The sequence below is a fragment of the Diabrotica undecimpunctata genome, chromosome 3 (genome assembly GCF_040954645.1).
Source record: "Diabrotica undecimpunctata isolate CICGRU chromosome 3, icDiaUnde3, whole genome shotgun sequence".
Lineage (NCBI taxonomy): Eukaryota > Metazoa > Arthropoda > Insecta > Coleoptera > Chrysomelidae > Diabrotica > Diabrotica undecimpunctata.
The window spans coordinates 159,782,305-159,808,910 of record NC_092805.1 but is presented as its reverse complement, the minus strand read 5'-3'; the positions used below and the strand labels follow the sequence as shown (position 1 = coordinate 159,808,910).

General features: G+C 34.1%; 1 protein-coding gene across 4 annotated transcripts in view; it reads right to left on the bottom strand.

The window, feature by feature from the left end:
* The window catches only part of LOC140437678 (apoptosis-resistant E3 ubiquitin protein ligase 1), a 159,823-nt gene that overhangs the window by 30,234 nt on the left and 102,983 nt on the right, over positions 1-26,606 (bottom strand). For 3 of the 4 annotated variants that reach the window (XM_072527325.1, XM_072527326.1, XM_072527327.1), the window contains 2 exons: positions 17,331-17,554; positions 14,128-14,266 (listed from right to left, as the gene is read on the bottom strand). In XM_072527325.1, coding sequence (XP_072383426.1) covers positions 14,128-14,266; positions 17,331-17,554 — 363 coding nt within the window. Of the gene's footprint in view, positions 1-7,059; positions 7,214-14,127; positions 14,267-17,330; positions 17,555-26,606 lie in introns of those variants that run through there. The other variant, XM_072527328.1, reaches the window with a different exon arrangement.

Genomic DNA, 26,606 nt, shown 5'->3' with positions numbered 1-26,606 from the left:
AAAGAAAAAAGCAAAAATAGAGATATATATTTGGCATTTGTGGACCTGAGAAAGGCATATGACTTTGTACCAAGGTCAGAACTATGGGAGGCAATGTACAAATTAGAAATACAGACGAAACTCATAGAAGGTACAAAAGCTCTGTATAAAGAAAATAAAGTGTCCATTAAAATGGGAACAAGAATCATAGGAGACTTCACCACAACAAAAGGCCACCTGCAGGGTTGTTCCACATCTCCAATCTCCAACCCTATTAAAAAATATACTTAGAGAAAGCCTTGACTACATGGAAAAGAAAATGCGAAGGCATGGGAGTACCGGTACGGAACGAATACCTATATACGTTAAGCTTTGCAGACGATCAAGTAGTGATTGCACAAGACCAAGAAGACCTCACTTACATGATGAAGAAACTACAAGAAGAATATACCAAGGCTGGCCTAGATATTAACCTCGCGAAAACAGAGTACCTATCTACAAGTGAAGAAGACATAGAAGATATACAGATTGATGGCAACGTAACAATCAAAGGAAGGGATAAATTCAAATACTTGGGGTTTATAATCACGAAAAAGGCAACAACAGAGGAAGAAATTACACAAAGATTAAGACAAACAAGAACAGCAATCCGACAACTTAATTCAGTATGGTGGGATAGACACCTAAATATGAAGACAAAAACACAGATTTATAAAACATTAGTGCGAAGTATTATGACATATGGAGCTAAAAATTGGATTATAAACACGATTTAAGATAGTAGCAACAGAGATGGAATGCCTGCGAAGGTGCTGCAGAGTAACAAGAATGGATAGGAGAAGTAATGACGAAATAAGCAAAGAACATCAATAGAAACAGACATACTAACATTTATAGAACAAAAAAGACTAAAGTGATATGGACATGTAAGAAGAACTAGCGACAGCAGATGGATAAAGAGAATAACCGAATGGAGCCCCATAGGAAGGAGGAAAAGAGGATGACCCCGAAGATCCTGGAGGAACGAAGTAGACGACGCCATGAGTAAGAGAGGCCTAAACGATGGAGAATTGAATCACTGAATATATATATATATATATATATATATATATATATATATATATATATATATATATATATATGTATATATATATATATATATATACTATCTAAGCATACAGCTAAGATCTAATGTGCGTCTTAAAGGCGTAGCTTACATGATCTAAGGGCTATTTGTGTCATTCTAATTATAGTCTGATCAGAGATCGCTCGCAAATGAAAGACTTTTCCACAAGTAGTTGTATTTTCTACAAGTGGACTGAGAACAAACACAACTATGACCAAACAAGTTAAAAAATGACTTGTATAGAGCAACTATACAAATATTTAATTACAAACCGAAAGAAAGAAGAAGTGTAGAATGGTCCTTAGTAGGGCTTAATGTTATTTCCTTATTAATGTTATTTTCGGTCAGACCATGGTGCTGGGGTATCTACATTGTAAAAATGGCGTCCATAACCATAACTTTTACCTTTATTTTACTATTAACTCGCATTAGCTTTTTTCTTGTTGTTTGAAACGTTCTAAACGTTTGGCATTCCTTTCCACAGGTAGCTTAGCTTCCTACGTGGATGTGTTAGTTGTTGCTCTGGAAACCTCAGAGTCTTCTTATCAGATTATTGTCACAAACTGGTCGCATTGCTCCTCTAGCGATCCATTCCCAAGTCAACATGCTCCTTTTCTAACTTGGCTGCACCATACTGAAGATGACCAATAGTCAGAAATACGTATACGAGCCCCTTCCCATGTCATTACCATAAACGATTACCATATGATTACCATAAACAAATTATACTCTGCATGTGTTTATAACTTCCCATATAATATGGCATTTTTATTAATATTTATTAAAAACATCACCCTTATGGTTTTTATTATTTATTTTCAATTTACAATAAAAAAAAATTCACTAAACCCTGGCTATTCATTCACTTATGTGAACATATAGTTCATCCCAAACCCTTCTTTCAGTGCGTCACAGTTAATCGAATTCTCTCTAACGCATTAAGCTAGAAGTGACAGAAAAAAACGTGAGTCTGTGATTATTATACATAGAACTTAGAAAATTATATATCGTTCAGATATTTGCATATTAAAGCGAATAACGGATATAATTGGTTGGAGTTTATAATACGATAAATAGATATCCAATCAATGATGCGCATAAATATAATTTGACGCAGATGGTCTCGATAGTGACAGTACTTTGACAGTGTCAACTGATAAAATAATAATTGTCATTCCAGGTTAGTATTTTCAGACATTTTACAGTGAAAATTTAATTTTGTATTTATTGTCATAAAAATATTTTAAATATGCCGAGATATACCGAGAATGAACAAAGACTAATAATAAAATATTAAATTATTTTCAATTAGAAAAAGAGGCTGGGACAACTTTATTACCAGTTTCTGACGTTAGGGAAGTAAGTTTTAAATTATTCTAAACAATATTCATATTAGTAGTTTAAATACTATACATTTTAGCCATAGTATTTGTAATAAATAATAATAAATACATAAATAAATCTTAACTAATTAAGCACTTTCCTTGGAATGTATAGAATAGGAATTATGACAAAATGCCGTTCCAATATAATGCGCAATAAAATTTTTTATACAGGACGGGACCTCTAATAAGTAAATTAAAAAAAAATTTGAATTCTTAAAGTTTTTACTCTACATTTTCAAAAAATAACCTTTTCACATTTAGCCGATTACGATTCTTTAACTGTCAGATTTAATTAAAATGTCATGCAATAATTTTCGACATTCTTAAAATCTTATATGACGTCAAAATTAGTGACGCACTGAAAGAAGGGTTTGGGACAGACTGTACGTTGATTTTTTCATAATTGCGTTAAATCCAGAGGTAGCTATGAAAAAAATGACTTCAAAACAATAATATTGTCTGTTAATGACAAATATATTTTGTAGTATTGCAAAGCTTTTTGCCGTTTGTGGATTGTAGAAAGGGTCGAGGTAAAGTTATCGATGAGAAAATTTGTTCAATCATTATTAGATTTTTTTATTTCTGGAAAATCCAATTCGGAAATCGCGAATATGTTGCAATCCCAGTTCACGAAAAATCGCAATAATGTTGTATTCAGACAATAGTGCGAGCACCGCCAGATCTTTATTTAACGTAAGATATTATAATACACTCAAATTCAATTCCAGGTTATACAACAATTCAAAGAATTTCAATATAGTTTTACTGCGATCGTTTCTAAAAATAATTTATGATAATTGCTAAACATAAAACTATAACAAATGTTCAAACAACAAGCTATTTTGTACTAGGCAGTATCCCACTCGATTGTAAAATTCTTGTCTAACATTAGCCAGAACGCGTGGCGTTATTTTTGCACACTCTTCAATAATTCGCATTTTTAATGATTCAATATCTGTAAATTTTTGGTCAGAATCGATTTTTGATTTTAGATGCCCCCAGATAAAATAATCGTTTGGAGCTAGATCTCCCGATCTCGGAAGCCACTTAATAATACAACCAGGTCCAATCAAACAATTATTAAAGCTGTTTTCAAGGAATTCCTTAACCTCCCAGTTATTGTGCGCAAGGCATCCATCCATTTGAAACCAAATTTCTTCATTTGGAGCTATTTCTGCAAGTCTGGGTAAAATCTCTTCTTGAAGCAAGTCTAAAAACTTTTTTGAATTTAAATTTTCCTCTTAGAAAAATGGTCCAGTAATGTTGTGTTTAAATATTTCTAACCAGACATTTATTTTTCGAGGATATTGGGTATGGCTTTCAATAATATCCTCAGACTTTTTTGTCGACCAAATCCTATAATTTTAAACATTTGGTTCATTATTTAATGTAAATGTACATTCATAACTAAACAAAATGTTTTTTAAAAATCGTCTGTCTGCAGCTCCTTCTCTTAGTTCTTGATGACATTGAAATTTATATGAACGGAATTTACTCCATTTCAAAATTTTCCCAAAGGCCAAAGGCCGTGGAATTATGAATAATAAACTGGTCTGCAATGGTCCAAGAACTTATTCTAGGATTTTCTACAACTGCTGTTGATATATTTATTTCGTTTTGATTTTCTAAATTTCTTGGTACCCCAGCAATATTGTTTGTACAGGTACAATTAGAAATCACGGTACCAGTATTTTCAAAATTTTGTAAATTCCTTTGAATTATTGAATGACTTGGAATTGGTTTATTGCGATATCTTACGCTAAATAAAGAACTGACAATTTGCGCACTATTGCCTGATTAAAACATTTTTATTATTGCTACTTTCTGCTCAACAGAATACATTTTTTAATCAACTATATTGTTTTTTAAACAATAAATCACAAAATAACAATTTTGGCAATTCAAATATTGTCAAATATCAGAAACATCAATATGAACAAAACGCAACGTGTGATACACATTCTTGCACCGCGTGTGACCTGACTTTAAGGGGTGATCTGAAAAATGTATTATATTCTTGCAAAATTTTCGAATACGTTTAATTCGTAGAACAATTTGAACATTTGTTTTCGATACATATTTTAGTACTCTACAAATAGTTTTTGATGACGTTTGGAGTAAAATACTTGGGGAAGCAGGAATTCAACAATTTAAAATGTCCCATTGGGTTTCCTATGGCCCGTTTGATGATTCACCACCCTGTATATATATACAGTATACTCCCTTTATAACGAACACGGTTATTACGAGGTTTCGCTTATAACGAGGTACATTAGATAGAACGCCATTCAAACAATATTTATTAGCATCTTATATTGCTCCGAATGGCTTCACTATAGAAAGTTAATGTTTTAGAAAACTACATATTCATATGTATGCACAATATTATTGTTGTTGGATATAACGAGATCCGCTTATAACGAGGTAATTAGTCTGCCATTTCAGTTCTCGTTATAGAGGGAGTATACTGTATATATATATATATATATATATATATATATATATATATATATATATATATATATATATATATATATAAAGAACCACCTTTCTCTCAGTATGTCTGTCTATAGCGCCTTCAATGGGCAGGCATGTATTTAGGATGGAAGCAAACAGGCTTCTAAAAAACTTTTTGAACGCAAGGATGCAGGGGAAGAGACCTATTGGAAGACCGAGAAAGCGATGGCAAGATGATGTGGATGAGGATGCAAGAAATCTCCTTGGCAGTCGATCGTGGAGGAAAATGGCTACAAACCGTAACGAATGGAGAGGTTTGCTGAGGGAGGCCAAGGCTCGAATTAGGCAGTAGATTCAAACGATGGATATTTATACTATACCTCTATAAAGTCATAGCTCAGAGTTGAAGGTGAACAAGACCTACAAGTCCTTATAAACAAAATCACGTATTACAATCAACAATATGGACACAATATAAACGTAACAAAGACCAAACACATGATAATTAGCAAGAAAAATATAACAGAAGATCAACTATACGTCAACCAATCCCTAGTAGAAAGTTTGACACACTACAACTACCTCGACACCATAATCAATGAAGAAGGGTCCAACAACCAGGAGAATTGGAAGACGCATTGGAATAGCTAGATCTGACTTCAACCGGATAGAGGCCTTCTTCAAGAGCCACAACCTTTCCCTTCGTATAAAAGTAAGAATGCTGCGATGCTATGTCTTCTCTGTCTTTTTTATAGTGTTGAATTTTGGAACTTAAACCGAGAAGTACTTCTTCTTCTGCTAGTGCCTATCCTCTATGGATGTTGGCTACCACAATGGCCCATCGTATTTTATTAGCAGCTGTTCGAAATAGGTCTGAGGTGGTCATACCTGTCCACTGTCTCAAATTGTTAAGCCAGGATATTCGGCGGCGTCCTGGTCCTCTATTTCCTTCTATTTTCCCTTCTAATATCAATAGTAGGGTTCTGTACTTATTTTCATTTCTCACTATATGTCCGAAGTATGCTAATTTCTTTCTTTAATGGATTTTAAGACTTAAGGTTCTTTTTGTAAACGTTGCATTACTGCGTCGTTAGTTATATGATGTACATATGATACTCTGAGTATGCGACGATAGCACCACATCTCGAAAGACTGTAGGCACGAAAGACACCACATTCAAGGTTAAATTGCAGAGAACTTTCTTCATCTGTTGGAAGGCACTCCTTGCTTTTTCGATCCTACATTTAATCTCGTATGAGTGATCCCAGCTGTCTGTGATGTTGCATCCTAGGTATGTTATTTTTTCTGTTCTATCCAATACCTCAATGTCTGCCATAAACTTTGCATCTGTATCTTGGTTTTTGCTTATGATCATAATTTTCGTCTTCTTATTATTAAGTTTCATTCCATATTTTCTACCGATGTTAACTACTTCATCTATCAGTCTTTGTAATCCTTCAGCACTATCCGCAACAAGGACAGTGTCGTCTGATACTAGCCACCATCAAACCTTCAAATTTTCAATACTTCGGACACATTATGCGAAATGAATTCAGATATGCACGGAAAAATTTTTGGAAAGCCAGATCCAGGAAGAAGGAGAATTATAAAATATCTTGGTTAAAGAACCTCAGAACCTGGTTTAACATAACATCTGTGCAGCTTTTCCGCGCTACTGCAGATAAGATAAAGATTGCCATGATGATTGCCAACATTCGTCACGGATAGACGCATCAAGCAGAAGCAGACGTCTAGTAAAGTCATTCGGTTTTATGATTCGTTTTTTTAATGCTTAATGTCACCTATTCATCCAGTCATAGAAAGGTCTCCAGTGTTGGCGTATAAAATGCGTTTCCTACATATCGTATAAATAAGAATATTTCGATTCAGAAAGCCCCCTTATGAGATCAACGACTGATACAGATAGATATATACAAATATAATAAAATAATAACCTCTAGTAAACTCTAGTAACAATACCTAAGTTAAAATTGCTAGTTTCATTGTTAAACTTTGTATCGATGAGCATGTTCGTGACTGGTAAGTACAAATTACCAATGTCTTTATTTGTTAACATACACAATAACATAATATATACATTGCATTACTTACGTATTCAAATTATTGTGTTATTTATAATCACAAAAAGTATATTTTCGCGAAACATAAACCAACAAAAATACTCGCACATCGTCACTTAACCTTACATTAACACAGATATAAAAAAAAATCTCGCGAGCAAACGCCGTATCACCGACTAGCAATAGCTGCGATCAACGACCATAAATACTGAGCAGTAAAATTCACTATAAACCGATAAATGTGCACGTATTTTTGCCCGTAAATTGGAAGAAACTACGGAATTATTTAGATACCGCACAATAACTGTTTACGGTAATAATAATTAATTATAATGGCTGTGCACTTTTTACAATAATAATGTCACTATTATATTTGTGGGTAGGTTAATTGGTAGATGTAGACGACCGATATTACAAAATTTCGTTTAAAATTTCGTGAAAATATAACTTTCATTGAATAATTTCATAAAATTTATTTATACCCACTCAATACCAGTTTCGAGTCATTCTTCGAAAATTTGTTTTAATTATTATTAATTATTATGAAATTAATCTTATCTGCTATGGATTTTTGTATTGAATTCTTGATGAATATAGGGTTAGAAGTAGAACAAATGAACATACAACAGACAAAATCTTGTATCGCAGCAAATGTTAATGTTTATCATAGTTTATAGACCGGGAGCTAATAGACAATTTTGAGTAATATTTGCGAGTTTAAAAAAATATTGATACACTGCTAAATGGCTCAACACCAATAGCCAAAAATCAACAAACCTGATCTAATCCTCAGCCCAGAATACCTAGATAATAAATGAATCAGCTTATGAAGCGCTCGGCACGATCCAAAGGAACAAAAAGGATACTCCATTGAGGTGCATAAATGAAATCGCTAAAGCAGTACACACAAGCATTAAGCATATCAAAAAGTGGCTGCAAACAAATGACCTACATGATAGAAGAACATACGCAAGATCAAACAGAGTAGTAAAAAATTTAATAACTGAAACAAAAAATGTTTCCTGGGAAAATAAACGCTAAGGGCTTAACAAAAATATAAGGTCCAAAAAGATAAAGAGAAGAATGGAAAACGGTAAGAAATCTGAGAACAAACAGATAAGAAGCGAGTAGAATAGATTTAATAGAAGAAAAATCTCGAATCGAACGTTACTCACACATGACTGAAACAAGACTGGAATTCACTAACACCATTAAAACAACATATGAAGTGGAATACGATGAAGACGATGAAATAACAGTACATGTATTTTCTCTAAAGCAGGTTATTGAGAAAATATTAGCCCATAACCTTTCAATTCATATAGTCTTTATAGGTCTGGAAGCAATGGAAAAACAAAGAATAAACAAAAAAATATATAAATACAGCTTTATGAAAATATGACGGTAAACATTAAAACTGGAAAAAATTAACTAGAGAAATTCCTATTAGTAAGGACCTACAACAAGACGGCTGCATAGCATCTACACTCTTCAAAATGAGGTGCTCTCAGTGCGGAGAAAAAAATGCTGCAATATGGGCATCCCAATCGAAGACGAAAGATTGTACTCGATACACTTCGCTGACGACCAAACCATTCTAGCTGAAGATTACATATAGGTGATACTGAGATGCTCTCAGTGTGGAGAAAAAAATGCTGCAATATGGGCATCCCAATCGAAGACGAAAGATTGTACTCGATACACTTCGCTGACGACCAAACCATTCTAGCTGAAGATTACATATAGGTGATACAGACTATATGCTTAGAAAATCGAGTACTTAGTTGCAGGAGAAAAGCCAGAAAGCCTACAAATTGAAATGGGAACTATAAAATCAATATAACTGAAATCTTCCAGAAATGCATTCCAAGATTGGTCAAGCAAGATCAGCTATTAGACAGCTACATTGACGAAATTCGTGTACCCTCAACAATAAATTGTTAGCAGGACCCTGGTCTACTTGGCCTTTCAGCATACGACCGTAAGCGGCTCTTGTAGAGTCGTTCTACAGTGATTCTACAGTGAATTTTTCCTCGGTGATTTCCTGTAGAAAATGTTTTGGTGTTATTTTCATTCTTATCTTTGCTAGTACTAGTTTGTGTGAAACTAAATGTCAAAGATGGTAAATATGTAGGACCTGATAAGTTTTATACATAATTCTTAAAACTTCTGGATGACCAAGGAATAAAATGGTTAACAAATATATTAAACAAAATCTAGGATCTGATCACTGATCTATCGGTCCAAACCTATTCAGATCATGTGATTCAGCAGAAAAATCCAACTGATCATTTAAATATTTCACTCCAAATGTGGATGCCTCACATTAAATCTAAAATAATTCGGTTATTATCATTGAGTTTTTTCACGATTTCTTCATAATTTACTCTAAAATTATTAACAACATAATTTTACCGTCGTATTTTCTTTTATATGTAAATTCATCTTACTAATAGTTTAAACTATCTTTTATAAAGATACAAATTTAAGCAGTTAGATGTTATCCGAAAATATTCTTTTCGTTTCCTATCTTACACATATACTCTTAAGCCACTAAATGCATAAAATCCTAAAACCTCTACTCTGATTCTACCGATTACATTCCACAACCAAGTTACACAAGCGACTAATCCGCTGGATTGAAACTGTAATTTTAGCTAAACTGATTTGCTCAGGAAGATTACGCAGAACAAAGAGTTGTTTAAGCTTCACTTGATTTAGATGTTTTGTGTATCACATTTAGTCTGTTTATACTAAAACCACGTCGGGTTGAGCAGTAAGAAGGGCGTAAAGGGAACAAAACAAACTTATGAATGTATGGGGAACTTCGAACAACAACAAATTTCAACAAAGTACGAAAATTAATGTAATTTTTATATGTGAAACAGAAAGCCGATTTTGAATAAACTTATTAATTAACTAATTAACTCGCTCTAATTTTTCTTTGTTGGTGGTATATTAAAATGGGTAAAATTATTTTTCTATGATTTCTTACGACTTTTAATATGCGTTTACGATTAGGGTTATAAGCACTTTAATAACAATATTTTCAATTTTTTTTCTATGATTTGCTATCAACATCAGTTGTTATAGAGGGTGATCAATTTTTGTGACAAAGGCTCACTTCTCTTTCCAAGTTCAAATCGATATATGAAGGGTCTCGGGAGAAAACCATGAATGTCACAAATTAACTAAAATTGAGTTAAGTAGGCCATCTAGTGTTTTGTTAATATCTATATTTGGATATTTCAAATAAGGAAGAAAACAGTGCGTGTCACGAGTTATTACAGTTTTTAAATACCCTATATCGGTAGAAAACCGTGCATGTCCGCGCGTAAACGGCTGAAACACTAAATGTCGTGCCAGTGTAGTAAATACATCGTTATAACCACGTACTTGTGCAGTTCTGTTTGGTTAGTTAATTTATTTAAAACAATTACGGCAGATAGTGGAAACATATCCACTAGAGAGTGAAAATGGACAGGTTATACGAATTCATGAAAAAAATGAAGCTTCACTCACATGAGTTTGGTGAATTCTGCAAATGCAAACGCTTGCAGTGTTGTCACTCAGTAAATAAAATGAATAGACAAAGAATTTTAAATTTGATCTTCGTTCACTTTTTGAAAACATTTGAGTCAACACCTAAAAAATGTATTTTATAAACTGAAAAATATTATATTTTTATTGTCTTACTTGCACTGAGGTCCTATTTGCTTTGCTTCCATGGCCTTATTTTTGTAGGTAATATACACTCGCGATCATAAAATCCGGGTCATCTTGAAAATTTCAAGTTTCTTAAATATTTTTGCCTCTGGTGCAGTAATAACCTTTTTTTTTGGCTAATGTATTTTTTATTTGTCATCAATGTTTGTTTTGAAAGAAAAAAAAATGGTTTTTTATTGTTTTTATTGAAAAAAAAAAACAGAAAACAAATCAAATTGTTGATAAAACAGACATACGAAAAAAAAATGGAAAATACAGAACGTGGTAAAAAATCAGTGAAATTTCAATGACCAATATCGTGTATTGCCTCATCTTGCTCTAATAACCTCTTGCAGACGACCGGGCATACTCTCAATTTTTCTCCGGATTGCATGTTGTGGTATGTTATTCCACTCTCTCGTCAACAGATCCTTAAGCTCCTGTGCGTTGTTAGGAGGAGGTGTATGGGTTTGAATACGTTTTTTTAAATCGTCCCAGAGATGTTCGATGGGATTCAGGTCCGGAGACCTAGCTGGCCAGGGTACCCTCGTAACTCCAACTTCGTTTAAGTATTACATACTGACCCTGGCAACGTGCGGTCGCACGTTGTCCTGCATAAAAACGGCGTTTTCTCCAAGCCCTGCCATGTTGGGCATAACATGTTCTTCCGGAATCTCCGTAATGTACCTTCGTGCAGTTAGGGACTCATTTTCGATGAAGAGTAATTCTGTGTGGAAGTCGGAAGATATACCTCCCCAAGCCATGGCCGAGCCTCCACCAAATGGCATTCTTGGAGCAATGCAAGCTTGTGAAAATCGTTCACCGGTTCTCCTCCAAACTCTTACACGTCCATCGGATCCAGTTAGGCAGAAACGGGATTCATCTGAGAATAACACTTTGCTACAATCGTTAATTCCCCAATGCGCGTATTGTCGAGCAAAAGCTAGTCGTGCAACTCGAGGCACCCGGCGAAGTGGCGGTCCTCTAGACATTACCCGAGAAGATAGTCAAGAAGAACGAAGTCTTCTTCTGACTGTTGCAACACTAAAATTGCGATTTCGTACTTCCTCTAGACGATTTTGATGCATAACCGCAGTTGAGGTCCGGTTTAGTTAAGCCTGAAACACAAGGAAACGGTCATCTAGTGCCTTGGTCGTTCTTCTTCGTCCAGAGCTAGGACGCCTGGTTAGCAAACTTGCCTCCTGAAACCGTTGAAGCGCTCGTTGAACCGTAGAAAGGCTTACGCCAACAATTCTTGCGACTTGCCGTTGAGTGTGACCGTCTTCCACAAGTGCAACGAATTGTGCCGTTTCAACAACAGTCAAAGGCATTTTTGTCAAAAAATAAACACTAATAATGGCACTAATAAACACTAATGGTGGCAATAATAAACGTTTGTCCGTTGTATTTGAACAGAAAGTCAAAGTACAAACGAGACATTTAAAACAAGCCGAGTTACAGGTAGCGTTCATTTTGGGAAGTGTGCACTTTACCGCGAAATCGGCACTATTGGAATTCTTTGTTACAAAGGAAATCGCAACAATTCTCAGAAACATGCATTAGTTTGTATTTGTGTTATTATTATTTACGATAAAGCTCGTTAAAAATGAAATATCTGAGATTTTCAAGGTGACCCGGATTTTATGATCGCGAGTGTATATTTGCCCTTTAACTCTGGAGTTTCTAAAAACATTACGCTGATATTCATCCGATTTCCTAATTCCCTTACGCCTTTTAGTAGCAGGCTCTCCATCTTTAGCGTTTTCAGCACTGGTGGTTGGTTGATCGTTGTTCATAATAATTAAAATATGAACGTTTTTCTTCCAATATACAGACAACTTTTTGTAAGCAGCACTCAGTACAAATAATAGAAGCACTATGAATTTTATAAGTTATGGTAAACGTCGATATGCAAAATCACAACTGAGAATTTAGTGCAGAAACCACCTTAGTCAGGGACTTAGGTGGTTTCAGAAATATATGAATATTTTAAATCGATATAAAATCAAATATGCTTACGGGACTTAGGTGTAGTCTGCATTAAATTTTGTGTAACCCCACAGAAATACATGTTGGTGTTATAAACTTAAAATCGCCAAAATGTGACTTAGGTTGCTTCTTAAATAAGCGATTCAATTGATATTTACCTTCCTTTCCGTAGCCTATTTCTAGTAATGTCTTAAACAAATGTTCTGATGGGTCCTTCGACGAGAAGCAAGTACTCTGTATTTCCTGATTATTGTATTTTCTTGCTATCATTTCCTCTTTTTGTTTGATTCAGTTATAGGGATTTTTATGAGATCTTTCATCTCTAATAGATACACTGCTTACACTAGCAATTATTAATATAGATATACAATTTTTTATTTTGGTATTATTATATTAGAATATATTAATATTAGTAATTTTTCATTTACTATTTCTCAACACGTATCTGGCGAAATAGAGAAGTGCAAAAGCCACAAAAAACTTCGTTTCTCATTATTATCTGTGGACCTGTCTATCTATAACGCGAACTAATTTGTCTGTATTTTATTTAAGCTTACAGATAGAGACCGAATTTGAAATAAAAAACATATATCATAGCTATTATTACATTCCGTTATAAATAATCTAATATCGCAGTATGATCTCCAGATGTTATAATATGTAATAAAAAATGAATTCAATAAAACTTTCACTATAAAGTTCACCTTTACTATTATGTATGTACAATATTCTCGGTGAAAACAATCTCGATAAAACTAACTCCATGTGCTTGAAGAGAAAATTTAATTTCGACGATCCATTTCAACTCCAAAAAGCAATACGACACTTAAGAGAAAACTAGGGATACTGGATTACTAAAAACGTCATGTCTCTTGTCTATTTGTATTGTTAACATAGAGTTCGCGTGAACTTCCAAAGCCGGGATCTGACAGAACGTGGAAGGGCGTTTTTCATCGGTGAAGAGAAATAGAAATAAATAATAGAAAAAAACAAAATCTAAATACGGGAACCAACCCGATACCGACTAGACGGAGTTTTTTCATATTCTTTTTTCGGAAATAATATCGCGCCATACTTAAAGTAGATCTTGTTTTTCACATCGAAGACTACTGTCGTAAAAATAAGTTTCTCTTCTGTAAAGAAGGTTAAAAAAAGTAAAATAAAATAAATAAATACATATGTACTTATTCCATCATCCTCCAAAATCTTAGAAAATTAGATGGTTTCTATAACCTGTTAACATATTTGATAAAAATTCGGGAAAATTTGACAAAGTGATGCTATCCCTCGTATCGAAAAGTTTAATATGACATATAGTTGCACAAAAAAATTAGAGATTTTATTTATATATACGAATCTATATTTTATGATAGTAGTGGTTGCATTAATTCCTAAAGTTACTTACCCCATGTCCAGGCGTCTTGATGATGACTACTCTTAACGACTTCAGACCACAGATCTGCTTTAAGGACTTCCAATCGTTGCTTGGAAATTGGTAAAGACTGTCTTGCCGAAGACCAACGGGGAAAATCTTTGGTAAACACCTGAAAATAAGAAAGATAAATATAACTGAAGGAATCTGAAAAATCTTATAATATATCTACATTATCAGGAGACAATGACAAGAAAAATTACCCATCCGAAGCTGTAATAGTTTCGAGCGCTATAGTCATTCAAATTATCCATGCTTAGTGCTACTAATATCACTGCATTTACTTTTTGGTTGATCCAGTGATTTGCAGTATCTTTATATACACATTTCGAATATTTAATGTATACTTGTTCTATTATGGTTTTCTATGCTATAAATAAGTACAACTATATAGTATTAATCTATATTCATAGTATTTTAGAGTGTGTGACGATTATTTTTGCCTACCACATAGGGTAGGTATTACTATAGGGGTTGAAAATTGGGGACAGAAATTATTGGAGTGGATATAGGGTACGCAAAACAAACCGAAACGTTTGCGAGCTGCTACTCAGGGTTTTTTGGACAGCTCGTGAAGTGAATGACGAAGGGACTGGACTGGGGTAACTACAAAAATGAAACAAAAAGGGATACTTACATAAATCTCCTGGAACAAACAAACAAAACACAAGAAGGTTCTCAAGCTATTTAAAATAAGGACGCCGCTTAGAAGAATCTTCCTATATTCCAAGCGTAATAGCCAATAAACAACAGGGCCAACCCAAATTTCATGTCATGGCGTAGTCGCTTTTAAATTTCGACATCGAAATGAAATAGAATCAGGGCCCAGAACTCTTTTTAAGGGAGAATTTGACCTTGACCATTGCTTGCTTTTAAAATTGTAGAACTAACACGTAATATATGAATTATTTTATTACGCAGTTCTCTTGAATGCGTCGCAAATACGTTTTTGTAAACAACTTTTTAAAGAAATTTTTTACATGACCCAGAGGTGTACCAAAAAATGTTGTATCTTAAATATTCGATAGTTATAAGGAATTAATACATGCTACAAGTGTATATAATATCTTTCATAGCATTTTAAAGGTTCTTGTTCCGACGATTTGTTAATGCCATCCTCGCACATTAGTATAGTATTAGTATAGTATATAGTAGAAATAAGACAGCAAAAACAGCAAAAACTAATGCTTATACCAAAATAGGTCAAAAGTCATACACATTATATTAATTGACTGGGTTGTTTTGTAGAAAATTAAATTTTAGTTATCCTCGTAGTAACTTGTGTTTTTGTTTTGTGTTCCACCATGTCTTGTTTCAGTAATAGGTTTTTGTTTTTATCTTCATAAATTATATTCTAATTATTATAATTTGCGATATTATCATAAAAGTTGTATTTTTGCAATTGTTATAAATTTTGCAAAAATATAAAGTAATCTTAGTTATGTACAACAAATACATTTATGTTAAAATTGTAAAAAAACTAAGTTTATTTAACTGCAACGTCTCTTAGGACAGAAAAACAAAACATAATTGCACCCTGCAGGCAGTCGCTCTCTTTAAGGGAAAATGTAAAATTGTAAAAATGAGGTTTTTAAGCCGGTTTCGCCACTGCTAGATATTCCTTTGAAGTAGAAATTATTTTCTAAAGATAGACAAAGGTAACTAAATATTTAAAAGTACAATGGGAATGCCCTTTTACGAAAATTGTATAACAAAGATAAAACGATAAAATTGCATCAAAATGTTATAAAAGAATTTTATTTTTAATTTAATATAAATTAAAAAATTTGTTTTTTTTTTCTTTTATTTTATTTCATTATTTTATAAAATAGTGTATGTATGTCTGTATGTTTGTTAACTTCTTTCTAACTACTCTATTTTGGGTTTATTGCTTATTTTCTGCTGTTTCCCTCATTTCAACGAGGCACCCTGTATACCAAGCACTTTTAAATGTGATTTTTATAACTTTAAAAGGGTTTTCTCCCTTGCAACAGAGGCATTGGCTTTCTAATATTTTTTAATGTGTTTTGTGTCGACAAACACACCACAACCCACAGTTTTCTTCAAGTTCGAATTAATCCAAAAATGAATTTATATATGTACGTCATAAGTTTACAAGCGAAATAATGAATCGGTTAGAATAATATGATGATTTTTCTTTTAAAGGTTTCCTTAGACAAAAAATAGAGTTATGTCTTCATTTGAACAGATCGAACCTTTAATAAAACTTCATAATAAAGAGGTAAGTAATATCCTTAAGATTTGTCTCCCCAAAAAGAAAAACGCAAGAAAATGCAGCGATTACCGCACCATTAGCTTGATGTCTCATGTGCTAAAGTTACTACTAAAAGTCATCCATAACCGAATATATCACAGACTGGACATATACGTTAATGATAAGCAATTTGGTTTTTAGCGTTCCGGCCTAGGAACGCGTGAAGCTCTTTTTTCACTTAATATAGAAAGATGCCTGAACGTCAATCAAGATATATACGCATGTTTTATTGACTATAATAAAGCATTCGATAAAGTACGACATGAACAATTAACGGATGTCCCGGAATCAAAGAAGATTGACTACAACGATACAAGTGGCACAGAGAGCGATGGAGACGTCAATGCTGAATATATCCATCAGAGACAGAGTATCAAATAAAATAATTAGGAAAAAAAATTGGTGTTACTGACGCAATTACAAAATATGGAAGGTAGACGAAGAAAATTCTGGAATGGAGACCTAGACACGATGCTTATCGTAATCGAGGACATCCTCCAACAAGGTGGTCAGATGACATCAAGCGCATTCAGCACAACTAGATTCAGGGTGCTCAAGATAGAATGCATTGGAATTATTAACGGGAGGCCTATGTCCAGCAGTGGACTCAAAATGGCTGATAATGATGATACAATTGGAAGAGTCCATTTACGTGACGAGGGTGACCGTTATACTTTATGTAAACTTTATCAATTTTATTAAAATCTATAAAAATAATAAATAAATAATAAAATTACTTTATTAAATTTTAAACACAATATTTAAATTTAAAAAAATATAGAAAATACAGTCTACAGTGTTAGTCTACAGTACCGCCTACTGTACCACTTTTTTTTATTATTGAATACACTTCCTACGTTCAAATATTACAAGAGCAGAAATCAATTAATAATAAACTAACCTGTTTAGCCTTGTTATCTTCCAGCCAATAAACGTCTTCCAGAGAGGTTACTTCTACAGGCAGCAACTTAGGATAGTAAGAATGCAAGTTGTATTTGTAAAGCCACTGTCGAAGGACTAATCTCTGTTGAAGAACGAGCGCGGCTCTCTGAAGACGTTGCTCATCCGGTGCTGGAAGTTCCGGTAATTCTCCTAGTTGTCCGCATTGGGCCAACTGGGATATTCCTGCAAATAAAAAACAATACGTTAATAGGTTATTTATAGATATAGGTAGGTATATAAGGTTATCGATTATTTCTATGGGTAATCAGATCCATTAATATTTAAAGTGAACAATGCTTTATTTATTATTCAGTTGCGCAGAATTCAAAAAGTATGATTTATTATCGATTAAAATAATAGGAAACAATAAATATTTAACATTTCAATTTTCAAAGAGCCTCAAGCTTTAGTTATATATTTATTTCACATATTACATGTAGGTATCTGTTAGTATTGTTTATTATTTAGATGTAGTATTAGTATTTGGATATTATATTACACGCGAGACCCGATTGCTATTTGGATCACTATCTTGTCAGAATTAAATACCGCCAAAAACTTTCCAGAATACAGTGTAACATTATAAACGTCACATGTTTGTTATTTTTTCTTCATATAATTATTTTATTCCAACATATTTTGATTTTATTCATGTGTTCCAACTTTACGTTTTGTTTTACTATTTTTATTTTAAAAATAGTTGGCGCTCAACTTTTCTATTAAAATATTGTATTATATTTAATATTTATTCTTCAATTTAAATTATCACTTATTTGGATTCTATTCTCATTTATTCTTTATATATCCACGTATAATTTTAGTTTATAAACTCATTTCTGCTGTTAACCCGTTAGCGCCCAGAGTCCTCGTTTGACGATGGCTTGTTTAGGTGGGGATAAAACAATGTCTGCGTGAATAATTGGTGATTGCTTACCGCAGTGGTTTAGTAGAAGCACTATCGTAGACAGAAGTGTATGTGTCGGCGCTTTATTTTTATTTGACGAGATACTGGCCCAAGGTTAAAAGTACGATTTTCAAGTTTATTGAACTATACTTACATCAACGTGCATAACTTTTTTACTTGCAAAGGTGAGTTCTAAAAACTTGTATTTTTTATTAGGTTAGATCCACAACTTACACAAAAAAATTCAAAAATGACTGCCCAGTAAAAAAAATGTCAAAAAAATTATAAGACTATTATTCGTCCTCAAATGAGGACGCTGGGCAAATTCATATATTTTGTGTAAAAAGTCTATACGGGTATTTTGATTAACTAATTGTTTTTTTCTATTTTAGGATGAGTCGAAGATATTTTCGTAATCTTGAAGAGGCCATTGATTATTTAAATTCTGAACAAATAGATGCTGATATAGCTGCATTGCCCCCCGAAGTCGATGATTTAACAGACGAGGACGAAATCAATGACGATGAATTAGGAGTTGCTGAGGTGGAAGGCATACCCGGAGGGACTGAAGTTTTTATTGAGGAAGAAGATGATCAAAATCTTGATGATGAAGATGACTTACCACTTGTACCAATAACCAAAAGGAAAAAATATGAATCTAAAAAACCGTTTGTACCTAACTGGACTAAATCGGATCCACAAGATGAACACATTGAAAATGAAGGTGCTAAAGAAGTATATGAAAATGTAAAGAGGCAGGTACGTCAATACACTCCACTACAAATTTTTGAAATGTTTTTTGATGAAGTTGTTTACAACCATATCATAACAGAAACACAACGCTATGCTACAGAGCAAAAAAATAAACATGGTTACTCAATAACAGCTGAAGAAATTAAAATTTTTATTGGATTTCTAATTTTTTCTGGATACCACCAATTACCCAGCGAGAGGGACTACTGGTCTGAACAAGAAGACTTGGGAATACCGCTTGTAAAAAATGCATTAAGTCGTAATGCATATTTAGAAATAAAGCATCTAATCCATTTTGCAAATAATTCCGAAGCTGACAATAACAAACATGATAAGTCATTCAAAATTAGACCTTTGCTAAATCTTCTAAATGGGCGGTTCCAACAATGGGGAGTGTTTCACCAACATCTATCAGTAGATGAAATGATAGTGAAGTATTACGGCCATAATTCACTAAAACAATTCATTAGGGCCAAACCAATTCGATTTGGTTTTAAACTATGGGCGCTGTGTGGCGATAATGGTTATTGTTACAATTTTGCTCTTTATTGTGGAAAAACTTCGGGAGAGGAATCAACTGAGCCTTTAGGTACAAGAGTTGTTTCTAACATGCTGAGTATCGTAGAAAACCCACAGAGACATATTGTATATTTTGATAACTTTTTTACAAGTTACAGTCTCCTTTGCCAATTAAAAGAAAAGGGGTATCGCGCTACGGGAACTATTAGAGAAAACCGAACTGCAAAGTGTCCTACTAAACAATCAAACGACCTACAAAAAGAACCTCGAGGCGCGTATGACTGGTGCTTTGACAAAAACAACAAAATACTAATATGTAAATGGAACGACAGTAATTCTGTTTCTGTTGGAACTAACTATGATACGGTTTTTCCCACCAATCAGGTTCAACGATGGAGTAAGAAGGAAAAAAATAAAGTACAAGTGAGGCAACCATCCGCTTTTTCCAATTATAACAAACATATGGGTGGCGTGGATCACCATGACTGGCTATTAGAAAAACACCATATATCTATCAGAGGAAAAAAATGGTATTGGTGTCTTTTTACACGAATGATAGATATGGCTATATGTAGTAAATGGGTGCGTGCTGTATAATATGATACATAAAGGAGAAAAAAATATATCCATCAAAGACTACAGGCGACAAATAGCTACTTCGTATCTAAAACGTGGTCATGGCGTAAGAATAAGCAAAGGTCGACCACTTAGTCTTCCAAGTACATCAAGAAGCAATATCTGTGAAGACATTAGATATGATAGTAAAAATCACATTATAGCAAAACGGGAAAAACAACGAAGATGTCAAAATCGAGACTGTACGTCAAAACCACGAACATATTGCCAAAAATGTAATGTAACGCTTTGCGTATCAATTTGTTTTGAACAATTTCATAAAAAAATATAGGATTTATATAAACATTTTTTATCTCCATAGTGTATAATATGAAAATAATTTGAAAAACAACTAAATAAACTTATTTTGTTAAACTAAATTTTGTCTTTAATTTTATAGTAGTTGAGCCCAGCGTCCTCAAATGAGGACAGTTGTTTTTCCAAAAATTTGAACACAAAAAACAAAAATTTTGATAGGACATCATTTTGTACCTCAAAATATATTACGAAACAAAAAATTACGTTAAAAATGCAAAAAAAAATAATTTGGGCGTTAATCGGTTAAATCTATCTTGGGGAAAGTTGACAATTAAGTTTAATATTTCACCAATATTCAGTATCTTTTTTATAATTTCCTTTTTAAATTTTATTAAAGATGTATATATATATATATATATATATATAAATATATATAGAATGTTTTATTTAATTCATTTAACTTTCATAATTTGTTTTACTAATAATTATATTCATTTGACTGTCCTTGCCAACTGCTTTTTTTATACCTGTTAATTTCTGGAATCGCATGACAAGGCAATATTTAAATTTATGCTGTTGCTAACACAAGATCTCTTTTTGTAGTTTTTTCTCCATTTTGAATGTTCTCTTGTCCCCTTTTTTGGTGGGACAACCCAAAACACGACGTGGTGCACCACAGATGTAGCAAACTACATCGATGCCACCATAGCTGCTGCTATAATGGAAACCAACAACATCTCCATGTGAATCCAATTCTCCATGTGAAAATACATTCAGCTCTATCCAGAAGTGCTCTACTCATCTGCATTTCGAGTTGATCATAACTTACTACAGTGTCAGCAAGTTTCCTATTATGGTCTTAACCTATTTATATAGTAGACCAAATTAACCACCATTTATATGCTGTACATGTACATCCTGAGGAAGCTCTTACTGTATTTTATCCGTTATCAGGTTACTCTGACGTCTCCACTATTCACAGAGGTAGAGATATTTTCCAGGAAATATATCTAAACCTGCTTTTTTCAGTGTAAAACAGCAATTTCATTTTAAATCGTAGCAAGCATTCCCGTTTTCGTTGTCAAATATACTCTCCGGATAGTTTGTATTGCACGGTTAATGACAAAATATACACTTTCAAAAGGCGAAAATTTAATATTTGCATAATTAAAACGCCGTTTGCAGAGCCTGGTAGCGGTTTCTGTCATAACGGGAGACCGTAGGGGGTGATTGTCCCCCGTGTTTCGTTCTAAATGGCTTCCGGTATCTGTTTCGCGATCACAAAAATTTTAAAATGTTTCTAGGGTGTCAGAGAGGACAGTAGCGTATCGGATATTAATAAAGAAATAATTAAGCAATTACACAAAATACTAAAACAAGTGAGTCACTTCAATTCTTTAGAGTGTTACACAAGTTTAGAGGAAAATAGAGAGAATGATCGCAAAATTGAACAATTCACGGACATTGAAGAACAAAAAAAAAGAAGAAAAGAAGCGTCCTTTTTTGCCTTCCTGCAAAAAAGAACGTTCATCTTTGACATACATCGAAAATTTGAAAGAAAAATTGGAAAAATCTACGACTCTCTCGTAAAAGTTTGGAGCTTAAAAGTGATAAAACCGGTCAACTTTCAAAAAAGGTGACCGAGGTGACCAAACGTAAGAAAGAACTTTGTCCGAAACGTCAACGAAACTGGAAGGGCCCGTATACCGTCCTGTAGAAAATAAACAATCTAGTCTACAGAATCCAGTTTTAGCTAGAAATAAACCCAAAGAATTTCATATCGAGAGATTAGTTCCATGCCATGGAACTGATCCACCGTGCTGGTTTCACTCGGTTCTTGATAGACCAGTTATTTGAGGCGAATAACTATAAAGAAAGGAGCAGTTTTACGACAGTTCCGTAAGATTTATTCCATATAGAAAAAGTCTCTTGACGAAACAGAAGAAAAATGAAATATCTAATATATATATATATATATATATATATATATATATATATATATATATACACCGGTATTTAGGCGCCTCGCCCTTCCGGTAGGGATCTATGGAGGAGTATCACTGAGCCGCAAGCCCTTATCTCTTGCCGTACTGCTCCACCATAGGCCGATCAGACACCAGCATATTCTAGTCTAAGCCGCAGATTCATTTAGAATTTTAAACTGCTGCGTTAGCCTTTTTGTTTTCTGTACACCGAGAAGGGGATCGAACCACTGAACCACTCGCAGTGAAGCAAATGAGAACCGGCCGCCCAGCCCGCTTGGCTATCTGACCGACAATATGTAAAATATTCCCCCCTAAAATATATATTAAATTGTTTCCCCCTAAAACCAACATGGGAGGTTTTAGGGGGAAACCCGGGGGTAAAAGTGGTTAACTTTTTCGGTCATTTTTGGGGTCCCAAAATTGATATTTTTGGAAAGATCCAGCTTGTTCGTATGATTTTTAGAAGTTCAGTGACATTTTCCTCTCTGACGACTGGACATTGATTGCTGTTGTAGCGACAAGCTAATTACGAAAAATTAAACTTTTGTATTTCAAAATTAAATAAAACAATCTCATACTAAAATTTAGATTTTCGCAATTGGTTATACACATAAGAAATAGAAATGAAATAAAAATTGAAATGTGTTTCTCAATATATTTATTTATTATACTACAGATATGCTGGACACTTTAATTATACATTTTGAGAACGTTGCATTTTTTTCATTTATGGGAAACGAAATATAGTACGAAGTAAGCAATGACATCACAAGAGACCAGCCCGATAATAAAAGTTTATCGTCTGGCTTTTAGAAACAAAGAATGTTTTGACGTGACAACGTCTTAAATTAGGTTGTGGCTCGGAGTCATTCATGAAAAAGTGTAACGCCCGCTCACGTCTGTTACAGTGAGTCACCGAACGAGAGAGAGGCCCGCCGGACCGGCGAATGCCTTGCGTCTCTCTCCCACTCAAACATGATCGGTCCGCTGCGCGCGCAGCACTAGAGAATTAGGCGCGTTGAATCGGTGCGTGCTTCCGTGCTTGTGTCTCTGTCTTTCTCGAGCGTTCTTGGCGTTCAAGACACATTACAGCAGAAACACTTCCTTTCATTTCATATTTCTCCTATCATCGTCCTATCCTCAACAAAATCACTCAAATAGAAATTAGTTAAGTTTAAGTTTACATGTACAATGTTTTACTAAACAAAATATATTTCTATAGTTAAAATTTGTGCAATTCTTATTTTCATTCAATTCCTTGTTCCTATTGTGCAATTTAATAATATTCATATCAATAAATATTCTACCGAGAAAAAGACGTTGTCACGTAAAATATTCGCCCGTAAAACCGACTTTACAGGCAACCGATTTTTTAGTTTGAGTTTAGTATTCATCGAGACACAATTTGCATCGGTCCGCGATACACATACAAAAATACCTTCCCTTCGAGATTTAATTACGCTTTACAGAAATACCTAAATATGATTAACCTATTTTTACGTTTTATTCAACATCAATATTATTTTTATTTTGTTTTCGTTGAAGTTTAATACATCCATCACGGACTCACACATAAAAGTTATATACGGGCCGCGTGATGCCGACGTGGACTCATGCGTTAGGTCAGAAAATGCTGTGTAGCTCAACAGCGGCTTCTCGACCTCATTTAAAATATACGGGGACATTTTGATCCCGGCCAGATGGTCTAGAAAGCCTACTTCACCTGTGCTTCTGAGATGTCATCGAGGACTCACATGGCCCATAATATTTAAAAGTAGCAATTGCGTAATTATATATTTTTGTTATATATTCATAGTAACAACACATTTTAAGCAAAATAAGCTTTATTTTCATAAAACAAAACGTAATAACATTATATCAAAATTGTATCTAAAGTACTAATTTAATTTTTTGTCACGGAATGTATGACAAAAAACAGCAGAGGCAACAATAGAATTTTTTACAGCCATCACATGCCAATGAGGTGTTGGTTGCTTTCCTTCCTTCCTCTTCGACCATTTTTGCGTAACACGTTGTACATCGTCATCTGCCTGCACAACCAACATCGCTGAGTTTGTGACTATTTTCCATAATGACTGGTGTGACAATAAAATCTCCTAATAGGCCCCGAATTACCTCTTCCTTGAATTTGGTAGTCGTCATGCTTTCACTGGCAATGCTTTAATGCGCGACATAGGCATTTATAAGTGCCAGTCAAGAGTGTTATAATTTAAGTTAGGTGAAGTCCTCCTTCTAGTTTGAAGACATCAAGAGACAAGGAAATATGTACTTTGTGAAATATGCACCAATAAACCTCTGGCCATCAACAATTATACTTTATTCCTTCTTACATACAGAACAATACAAAACTTGACTGACAGTAGTTTATGAACTATTTATGACATTACTCATTAAACTGTCAACAATGTCACTTCATATAGAACAACTATAGGACAACATCCACTTTTTATGTTGGATATTCTAACAAAGAGCTCCATCGATAATTTTCTGTACCATTTTATTTCTTTACCTAACGGCGAATTATAGCTTTTCATTTGATCTGATATATCAATGAAGCTTTTATATTTATTATATTCAATGACATTCTTTGGCTTTACAGCATCACCGCGTGCCTTCTGCATTGTCACCATTTCGTCAGCGAATTTGGTACTAATCATCAGCACATCTCGTTTGTCTCTTCACTTCTAAACAACGATGACCGAATTACTTTGTTCAGCTAAGTTTTTCGGTGTAGGAGTTCATGTGCAAGTGTGACAGAACTGTAGTAATTATCAAGTGGTTGTCCTTTGTCAAGCAGTCCATCCATAAGTTTCATCACTACATTTGTTGATATGGTGCTACCTTCAGCATGTTCTTTTCCACAATATACGTTAAAATCGTAGGTGTAACCGTCTTCCAGGCAAAGTTGAATAATTTTATCCCAAATTTGTGCCTCTCGTTGGCAATATACTGCTTGAATTGTAGTCGCCCTTGAAAAGGCACTAAAGTTTCGTCATTGCACACATTTTCCTTTGGAACGATAGCAGCCTTGAATTTATCCTTCAGTCTGTTAATCAAGGAAACGATCTTCTTCAAACGGTCATCTGTTGTTACTGAATTGTCGTTGAAATGCAGCGTTTTCCACAATAATTCATATAACTATATCCAGGAATCGTTTTATTTCAGCGACATCAGTGTTGTGCCAAGCGGTAATATGTGCGCTTTTTTTCTAATTTCTTTCGTCTACCCGACCATCGTCCACAAAATATTTGTAGAATTGAAGGGGCGATCTGTTGTAGAGGTTTTCGTATAATTGTGTATAAAAACCTGCAGAATTATGGTCCTCAAATGTAAATGTCTGTAAATTTTCACTGTGGACCGGCCCCCAGACAATAGCTTCATTCATTGCATTGGATACTATTGGTTCTTCTAAAATTTCCTGTTCGGAGACTTCAGAATGTTGGACAACGACAGATTGTATAGCAGCATCAACATGTTCTCCGAAACTCGTATATTCTTTTTCTTTACTGGTGGACTCCGATACATCTTGTCCCAACGGTTTGGTATTTCCGGCCACACGTTTTCTTTTTTTATTCTGTTCCGGAGTACTCGATTCATTTTCACTGTCACTAAAATCAGTTGGTTGGTACTCGTCCAAAAGATACGTGTCGCCAAACTCACCCGATTCTTCATCTGACAGAATCTCTTGCCAATGTTTTTCAAGTTTTTGTTGCTCTTTCTCGTACGACTGCATTGTACCGCTCTAAAAAAAACGCAAACCACGGCGACTTTGCTTGTTAGATTTGGCGACACGCTATCAACAGGAATAGACAAGTCAAAGCGTGATGCCACGTGGGACTCTCATAGGCATTTTGTCATAAAAAACTTGCTGCTGGCCGCGAAACTCCAACGTGAACTTACATTTTAAAAAATGAAATTTTAACCAAAATTCGCATTTTAGAGTGTTAGATTTTAATTTGAAAGTTAAAGAAAGCAATAGAAATACTTAAAAAAAGTAATTGGCCAATGAAGACATTAAAATTTTCAATATGGTGGCACTTAACCTCTTAAAGAAGTGTAACAGTATACGATATAAATATATTTGAACAACGATAGTGGATATGATACTAATACCACATGACGTCGGAGTTTGAGAACGAACGCCGCTGCGCGGTGTTCTCTATGGACTGCAGACGATATC